Below are 10054 nucleotides of genomic sequence, written 5' to 3' on the forward strand. Positions count from 1 at the left end.
TTTACACAGTAGTAGATCAGCAAACTGTACCAGAAACCTCGTACCCCTTTAGTATGTAAGAGAGCAGTTGCATCGTTCTGTCCCAGATTTTCAAGCTGAAATGTACAAACTTGTTTTTATACCACGTTTGTTACACTGTTCACTGCCTTATTACAGGCTTGTAATTCCCATTAATGACCTCATCAGCTAGTTTATTTAGCTGGAGAAAACACCATACGCTGATTAATTTAATATTTGCTGATGACATGCTTCTTTCATAGAAGCACACACAACTAATCCAAATATTTGCCTTGGAAACTAAATCGATTTCAGAAATGCTCCCGTCTCTCTCCAGCTGGCTGCAGATCCGGAGGATTAGAGGATTGCTGCGATCAAAAATAAACAAGAAAAAAAAAATGTAATCGTTGTCCGGAATAAGAAAAACCCGATATGTTTTGTGAACTGTAACACATCCAGAATGGGGCAGGAGGCCAGGGATCTGCTGGAAGTCATCCGTACGTGATGTGGTATGATGATACGTGTTCTTGCAGTTCTATTCTGTAACTTATACTTAATTAGTGTTTAAGAATGGTGTTTTCTCCAGCTTTGGGGCAGTGGTGGCCTAGCGGTTAAGGAAGCAACCCTGTAATCAGAAGGTTGCCGGTTCGAATCCCGATCCGCCGATCCCCACACACTGCTCCCCGGGCACTTCTCACCAAGGGTGATGGGTTAAATGCAGAGGACTAATTTCACTGTGTGCACCGTGTGCTGTGCTGCTGTGTATCACAAGTGACAATCACAATCACATCACTTCACTTAAGCACCTATATACTATGTGAACAATGTTTATTCAGATATGTTAAGTGTTTTAATTGCTCCATAAATTGTAATGCCAAGTGTCCTGTTTATATGCTATTTTGAGCGCTTTTATACACTCCATGTCAGAAAGGGTGGGAGTTGCCTCTGACACTGAAGACCACAAAGGCCCAGGTTCAAACCCCACTTACATCCATGAGCAAGACACTTAACCCTGAGTTGCTCCAGGGGGACTCTCCCTGTATTTACTGATTGTAAGTCGCTCTGGATAAGGGCGTTTGATAAATGCTGTAAATATGAACATAGATGTAGTCTTTTTTTTTTTTTTTTTGAATCTCGAGAATCTCGAGAGCCACTCCAACATGTGCACTCATGTGCCTCAAAAAAAAAGGGGGTGTTAACATGGTCCAGCTTTTACATACCAATGCATCGCCTTACTTTCACATCTAAGCAGCAGTCCAGTCCTTGGTCAGATCGTCGGTCGGCGGACATTATTCGCCTTGCTCAGATGTGAAAGCTGCGAGCTCGCCGCTGCTTCCTGGAGATTGGATTAAGTGCAAAATTAATAAACAATTTCTCAGGTTCTTCTGTGCTCGTGGAGGATGGCACTGGTTTTTCATTCACGCGACTTAGACTCTCCTCATCTCACCCACCTCCCACCTGCGTCCACCCCACCTCGATGGAGCGCATCACGTTTAGCCTCTCTTTCATGCACTTGCTTGTTGTTTTGTTGGATTCTTTCGTCCACCGCCCTCACCGTCTTTCCCCATATCCACTTCTTGCTGGTGGGAAATGGGGCTTATTATCTCTGTATGAAATACGCTGGCCCTCTCCCGTCAATGGCCAAGGTCAATTATAGCCACACATTCAAACCGCAGCCAATCTGGAGAGGGAAATGTTGATGTGGTGGTCCGGCGGGCCGGGCGGGCGGGCGAGGCGAGAGTGCAGGAAAACCATTTGGTTTGCCTTCCTCCGAGACTCCTGTCCACTTCTTGGTACCCTCCAGCCAATTTTCACCATCGCTGTTCTTCTGGTGGTTTGGCAGCACTGAACACACACAGGGTGAGAAGCCCCTGCAGAATTGAGTTTCTTAGTACGTCTGATGCTTTTTCTCTGGATTTATACCACATATATCTCCTATAGAGAAACCTTTAGTTTTAGTTAGTTTATAAAAAAAAAAAAAAAAAAACTAAACTAGTTTAGTGTGCATATACATATATTTTTTTCTTTTATGATTGCACTATGGGAGGCTTTGTACCTGTGTACACTGTTGTTCTGACAATAAACCAATCTAGAATCTTGAATCTTTTTTATAATAATTTCTTGAATAGTTTCTGGTTTATAAACAGGACGTTCTCATGAGAAAAAAAAAAAAAACACGTATTTGCCCTTTTTAGTCCACCTGTGGTTTTGAATGCATAATGCTGTCTTCCCTCACCTTTAAAAAAAAGTAAAAACTTAATTGCCTTTCAGGAGCCCTCAGTGTTACCATGGCAACTCAGTTTTTTTTTTTTTTACATTTTCCTTGGAATAAAAGAAGCTGTCAAGAAAGGAACATCTGCAGAACTGCAGCACTGGGGAGTTTGCGTTGGCTTCTGCCTAATAAAGCTGCCGAGCCCCTGATGAAAGATTGACAGGGCCTGGCGCCCCTCACCTGTCTAATTTTACTGCTTTTTGGTGCGAAATTAAACGTGGCTCTCCATTTAGTCGGTTGTACTGACTCTGCGCTCCCCCCCCGCCGCCGCCGCCCCTGGCAGGCGCTCGCGCCCCCGACCTGCAGTGTGAAGTGTGGGAGGTGTTCCTCGCACTGGAAACACACGCCTGAAAGGGACATCCATTCGATTACAGCACAGAAGCCCTTATCAAATCGAATGGTAATAATGGGGCTTTGCTTGCTCTGAATGTTGCATCAAGTGGTTGTGAGCAAAGACATTTAAGCTGCAGCATTTGTTTAGTTATTAAGTGATGACTTATTAAATATGCTTTGCACCCTTTTGTCTGCATAATTAAGGAAAATGAAAGACAGGACTAATCAAAGGAGGTACCCCCCTCCTTCCCTTCACTTTCAACATGCAGATGCGTTTTGCATTTCAAAGATGTGTGCGTTTTATAGATGGCCTTAAAAAAAAAAGGGCCTGCTTTCTCATGCAAATAATTTGCGCAAATTTTGTAATTAATGAAAACACTGCAATTAGTTTTAATTGCCATCTGTACGACGGGTCGGCGGCAGATGAGACGATCCGGGGGCCGGAGGAAAAAAAAAAAAAGCGGGTTATCAGCACGCCTCTCCGTCTTCCCTATCGAACAGGATCAAACCAATTACCGCAGGCAGCCAAGCGGCAATATGCCTCACCTGGCAAATGGAGTGTGTGTCTCTGTGTCAACCGACTCAGGCAGCCATGAAGCTGAAACCAGCGTTGACATTGCTGGAGTACAAAGGTGCGCCTTAAACATAATGGCTGAGCTAAAGGAAGGCCGAGATACTTTAACCCAACAATAAGCCGCGGTGAGCGACACAGACTACAGGTTCCCGGAAAAGCCATTTTCTATACTGATTATGTGCTTAATGCATTGTTGGTATATATATGCATGTTACTAGCATCAACAGGAACCATATAATACGTTCTTATGAACAAGAACAAGTTATTGTTTCAAAATCTGCAAGATTTACAGCCTGTGACGTTCCACAGAAAATGATTGATTAGAACAGCACATACCCCGCCATCTATTCGTTTTTTTCGTTCACAGGATAATGACTTATTCATTTGTTGGGGTCAAATGCCGTGCATTTCAAGCATAATTCAATTGATGGAAATCTTGCAAGGCACTTAAAAAGGAGCACAAATATGTTTTTTTTTAGTGTTGTCATTGGAGACTCTGAAGAAGTCTCATTTTATAAAATATCTGAAAAAACGCGACACAACTTCCTGCCTGCGCCAAACATTTTGGTTGGTGAATGTGTTGATGACGTAATTTCCATGAATAGTTGCTGTCCTCCTCGTCCCGCCTCTCTCCTCCTCATTAGCATTTAAAGCCACACACACCAAATCTTATTGTGGGACAGGCTACAAGTGGCTGTAATTCTGCACCATGGCTGAATTTCAGAAAAAGACTTATAGTAGATACAGTATTAGGGTACTATTAATAGATACTAACAAGACAGGGCTGCTTGCATGTTTCTAAGAGAGGATCGAATAACTAAAAATATCCACCCAGATATTTTTGTTGATGTTTAATTATTTCAAACACAGAGAAGAAGAACTTTCATGACACTCTCATGACCAAATATTAAACTGGGAAGAGCCTGCTTCCTTAGTTTGAGTTTGATTTCAGCTTTATTGATTATTGGATATATTGGATATAAACATGTTTGTCATGATCTGGTCCGGCAGGGGTGACTCCGAGACCTGTTTGCCGTCAGGTCATAGTTTGTGTGTTGATGTTCCACCTGTCCTTTGTATTACGTATTAAACCCCTGTCATGTGACGTCGTGCGTATGCGTCCTCCTTCCTCGCCATGTCCAGCCCATCGTGACAATGTTAGACAGTACATAGTGAAACGAAACGTTTCTCCGGAACCTGGTGCTGCATGTAACATTTGAACAAAGTGCACGTGTGCGACACAGACAAACGGGGCTTATAAACTGCAAAAAGTGGACACAGGCAGTGCAAAGGTAGCCATAAACAAAAAAACATGTATACAACAGTGAGACAGACAGCGCTAAACTAGTGAAATGTTCCTTCCTGTCAAGTGTCCCTCCGTTCTCTACAGTCCTGCAATGCCTTCTGGTGTCAGTGAACATGTCTGCTAACAGAACCAAACAAGCAGACTGATTGTGAGAGCTTTAATTCAAATGTTCTGATTGGCTGGCGAATGTCCCCGCAGACATTCCCCACAGAAATATCCCCCATAATACAGTACAGGCCAAATGTTTGGACACACCTTCACATTCAATGTGTTTTCTTCATTTTCATGACCATTTACATTGGAAGATTCTCACTGAAGGCATCAAAACTATGAATGAACACATGAGATTACCGCCCTCTTCTCCTGCAACAGATCATACACTTCAGCGGACACGGATCTATGGGTGGACGGAAGCCTGCCCCTCTTCACCAACTGTTCCGCTTTTTGCTTTTAATGTGATTTGTTTCTGTCCCGTCACCATTCATCAGTGCACTTCACTTCTAAAAGTGTGATTCCAGCTCTCAAGAAGAAACCGAGCCTCCCTGACATTTCCATCGTGATAAGAGCCCTTGTGATATGGTGTTTTTATTTTTTTGTGCTACGTTGTAAGGAACATGGTGCATAATGCAACAGATCTGAAAAGAACAGCCTGGCCTCGAAGTTCTCGAAAGGAGCCTTGCCTTGCGCACAGTCAGCAGAGTCTGTTTAATCCAGGGGCGGCGGGAGAGCTCTCCAAAACACACCCAAGCCCATTGTCCTTACATAATGCAATTTCTCCTGATTTCATTACGTCGGAGTGGCCTTCCTCTAATTCGTTCCTCCACCCTCAAAGTCTTCAAATGCCTCTGAAAATCTGCACCTAGCGGCATGAAGGTAAGAATGGGTGATAAATTACAGCAAGACATCAAGCGTCTCACATGTCCCTCTAGACCTAGGTCCGGACACCAGCTAATAAACACTTGGTGACAGCAGGAGGCCGTCTGCTCCACCCACTCTCACTGTGTGATGACAAAGGACATTTTCGGACCTGTGGGCTACAGGTTCTAGAAGGGGTTAGGGATCTTCACGCATCTGGTCTCATGTTCCCTTCAGTCCTCCTCAGACGATGCTCAAGGTTTCAACGATAACCCATAACCCATAATCTGTGCCCGCCATGTCCATCTCACCCACGCACACGGCTAAACCAAGGCTTTCTGTCCCGCCGAGAATTATGAGCGCAATTAAGTCCTGATTAATTCATCAAAGTTGTCTGTCCAGAGCGATAATGCAGCCGATCAAACTTTTTTCTCTATTAGGCGCTTCATCGAGCTAATTTAAAAAACAGAAACCAGCTCATTTAAAACATAAAAATAATAAAATTGTCACATTGGCCAGGGCGTAAGCTCACACCTACATCCCTGTGTCAAAGGATTTCACCCCCGCCTCCCAGAGAGCCTTGTGCAGTCCAACTGTTCGCTTATCAAACCCTAATGAAAGCCGTCTTTATTTTTAGCTACAAAGTGAAGTGATTGTCACATGTGATACACAGCAGCACAGCACACGGTGCACACAGTGAAATTTGTCCTCTGCATTTAACCCATCACCCTGAGTGAGCAGTGGGCAGCCATGACAGGCGCCCGGGGAGCAGTGTGTGGGTACGGTGCTTTGCTCAGTGGCACCTCAGTGGTACCTTGGCAGATCGGGATTCGAACCGGCAACCTTCTGATTACGGGGCCGCTTCCTTAACCGCTAGGCCACCACTGCCCCCTAGGAGCTAGGAGACATGCAGTGCGAAATGGATGTTAAGAACTTTTTTTAGAGAAGCGGGTCACCTGCAGGTTGCTGACATGCTGCAGTTTGTGCCGTGTCGGTGCCGTAAACTACAAAAAAAAAAGTAAAAAAAAAAAAAAAAGTAAATAAATGTCAGCGTATCAGCAAACAGGGAGAAAAAAGTTTGGCGTGAAGAAAAAATGAGGTGCTGAATCTGGCTGGGACCACGACATTTCATCTGAGCAGCTCATTACAGGATTAGCCGCTTGAAAATCGGAAGTCATTATCCAGAGCAAGGGCGGCTGGCCTCGAGCCTGGCCCCAGGGCGCGAATCCCAGCCCTGTACTGGCCAAATGCACGGCCCCTTCACATGGCTTGGCACCTCCCCGCGACATTCTCTGGGCAAGGGGTGACCGCCGCCCGCTGCGGCTTCGGTCTCCATCGCGTGCAGGCGAGAAACAGTGATCTTGACGCTCCTCAACAATGATTTTAAAGCCACGCAAATGAACCCAACCCTAACTTAGAAGTCATACTACCAAAAGAAATCTTTACAAGCCAGAAAATCTTGAAGAGCAATAAAATAACTTCAAAACTGGGCTTGACTTGTAAATAATCTAGTTTTACAATCGTTGACTACAAGAACAAATGACACTTTCTCAGTACATTTTTTTGTTTTTCTTGTTTAGGATTTAGGATCTTTCTTTATTTTTATTTTTTGCAGTGTACACAGCATTTTAAATGCTGACCATTCTTATTCACTGTTTGCATCACTAGTAATTAACAGTGGTGGCCTAGCGGTTAAGGAAGCGGCCCCGTTCAAATCCCGATCCGCTAAGGTGCTACTGAGGTGCCACTAAGCAAGAGCACGGTCCTCACGCACTGCTTCCCGGGTGCCTGTCATGGCTGCCCACTGCTCAGTCAGGGTGATGCGTTAAATGCAGAGGACAAATTTCACTGTGCGCCGTGTGCTGTGCTGCTGTGTGTCACATGTCCCTTCTCTTTAAACTTTAACAGTATTTCAGACAGAGCTAGTTGGTTGAGGTATTACACAAGGATATCATTTTTTTTCCATGATTTGCAGGTTTTTCTTGTTTTCAAGGTGGCATTAAGGAAAATGAAAATGAGCTTCCAAAAAATCACACATAAAAACCCAGAACAGACCTGTGCCAAAGATGAATTGGGTTTGGGATTGTTGGGTTACAGACCTACATCATGCTTATGTGTTTGTTTGTTTTTCCTTTTGTCTTGCAGGAACTCTTTACGGCAGAGTGCAAGTTTAAAGAGTCTGTGTTTGAAAATTACTATGTAATCTACTCGTCCATGCTGTACCGGCAGCAGGAGTCGGGCCGGGCCTGGTTCCTGGGTCTGAATAAAGAGGGCCAGGCCATGAAGGGGAACCGAGTGAAGAAAACCAAACCAGCTGCTCACTTCCTGCCCAAGCCATTAGAAGGTAATGTCCTGAGAGATCCAACCCATCACTGACAGGTCACTGTGGCATTGAGAGAAATCGAGGGCCAGAACAGATATTGTTTTGGTTAATACCTTTATGCCAGGCATATGCTTAACTGTTTACAAAGTTGAGATCACAGGATCTACTGTTTTATGATATGATAAGTTAATAGAGGAGAGTTCTATTCCAAGAAACAGAGATAAATATGTCCATGTAATGCTGGCCTTGCAATATAAAAAAAAATAGTTGGCCAAAGCACTCGCATGCTGAGAAAATGGATAGATGGATCTTATTGGCTGGCGCTTTCTGCAGAAAGCAATGTGAACCCACAAATCATTTACATTTACAGCATTTTTACAGACACCATTATCCAGAGTGACTTACAATCAGTAGTTACAGGGACAGTCCCCCCCTGGAGCAACTTAGGGTTAAGTGTCGTGCTCAGGGACACAATGGCAGTAATTTGAACTTGGGTCTCCTGGTTCATTGGCGAGTGTGTTACCCACTAGGCTACTACCAACCAATTCAGTTCTGGCATCAACCTATTTAAAGTTAATTGAAACCGCCTTCATGTGCACTGTGTTGTGCAAGTGTACAGTCACTTGTCTCTGTAATAATTTTAAATATTATATCAAGCTTTTGTTGAATTAATGATTAATTAGTTACATTAAATAGTTTATAAATTTACATTTATGGCATTTGGAAGACGCCCTTATCCAGAGCAACTTACAACGTGCTTTCATGTTACAATCAATGAAGAAATCAGTTCTGGTTCACTAGGACTCAAAACCATGAATACAATCATTTTATTTCACTCTGTAGTTTTTCTCAGACTATAAGAAAGTTACAAGTTAGTTTAAGTATTCTCTAAAGAGGAAGGTCTTAAGCTGCCATTTGAAAATACTCAGTGACTGTGCTGTTCTGACCTCGAGGGGAAGTTCATTCCACCACCTAGGGACCAAGACAGAGAACAGTCTAGATGAGTGTCTTCCTCATACCTTCAGCGGTGGAGGAACCAGCGAGCAGTACTGGAGGGTCTGAGAATGCGAGGTGCAGTGTGACGTATAATAAGGGCTCTGAGAGTGCTTTTAAACCCCATGTTTGGCTTTGTAAGCCAGCATCAGTATATAAAATCTGATGCGGGCAACTACTGGGAGCCAGTGAAGTTTGAAAACCAGTAGTGCTGCTTATTGACAGCCTTAAATAATAAAATGTTAACAATAAGCATGGAGATGGTACCTATTTCAGAATGAAGCCAGTACATAGGGAAATTGTACCATATGACCTACTTATGACCACATATCTTTTGTAATGAAAATAATTAAATGAAAAAAAAATTCCAGAATAATTTACATTTACACCATTTAACAGACCCCCAGAGCGACTTAAGGGGGACAGTCCCCCCCTGGAACCTGGGTCTTCTGGTTTAAAGGCGAGTGTGTTACCTACTAGGCTACTACCTACCCAATAATCAGCACCTGGTGGTTGTCATAGTGTACAAGAGTTCTAAAACTGGGAGAAGAGGGAAGCCATTTCATTCTGTTGACAACAGGGATGTGTCCCAGTCATCTACAGCCTAGTTCAACCTTGGACGACGAGCAGTGACCAAATACAGTGACTGTATTTGTGAACGTGGTCAATAGCACTTGTCAAATGTATCTGGATGAGCTGCTGACTAGACCAGATGTGGTATGGATCTGCAGTGGCCAGCCCCCTGCTAAACATCTCCGTTCACCAACACCACCGTTACATTTAGAGATGATAACATTATCTGCTGCATATCTGATGCCAGAGCCCTGGCCTCATGGTGACAGGAAAACAACCTGCTGCTAAATGTCAGCAAGACCAAGGAGCTCGTTGTGGACATCAGGAGATGACCGGCTGAAGGACACACCTCCGTACACATCGAGAAAACAGCGGTATTGAGATATTGACTCCAGAGTTCTCCAGCTTCTACTGATCTGTCTGGCAGTATCACTCAGGCAGCCGGAGTGCTTTGGAAAAGCCCTGCTCCGATCAGCACAGCGCATTTCCAGAACCGAACCGCCAGTCAGCCGTCCAGGACCTCTACAGATCATCTCTGATCCCAGCCACCCCAGCCATGCACTTATCATGCTTCTGCCATTAGGCCTGAGCAAAGGCGCACGGGGAGCAGTGTGGGGGGATGGAATCTTGCTCAGTGGCACCTTGGCGATTCGGGATTATGGTTACGGGTCCACTTCTTTACCCGCTTGGCCACCACAGCCCACGGAATCTTACCTGAAACGACCTGAAACAGCCTGACAAGTACAGCTTTTTAAAAGCATGCACTATGAGCGTTACAATGAGAGGGAAAGGAAATGAGTGGGTTTAAAATATGAATGCCAGAGGCTA

At 44.2% G+C, this 10054-nt stretch overlaps 1 protein-coding gene across 3 annotated transcripts in view; it reads left to right on the forward strand.

Moving 5' to 3' along the window:
- The window catches only part of fgf14 (fibroblast growth factor 14), a 113162-nt gene that overhangs the window by 97791 nt on the left and 5317 nt on the right, over positions 1-10054 (forward strand). For all 3 annotated transcript variants that reach the window (XM_028991889.1, XM_028991890.1, XM_028991891.1), the window contains exon 4: positions 7483-7681. In XM_028991889.1, the coding sequence (XP_028847722.1) occupies positions 7483-7681 (199 nt within the window). The remainder of the gene's footprint in view (positions 1-7482; positions 7682-10054) is intronic.

This window comes from Denticeps clupeoides, chromosome 9 (genome assembly GCF_900700375.1).
Source record: "Denticeps clupeoides chromosome 9, fDenClu1.1, whole genome shotgun sequence".
NCBI lineage: Eukaryota > Metazoa > Chordata > Actinopteri > Clupeiformes > Denticipitidae > Denticeps > Denticeps clupeoides.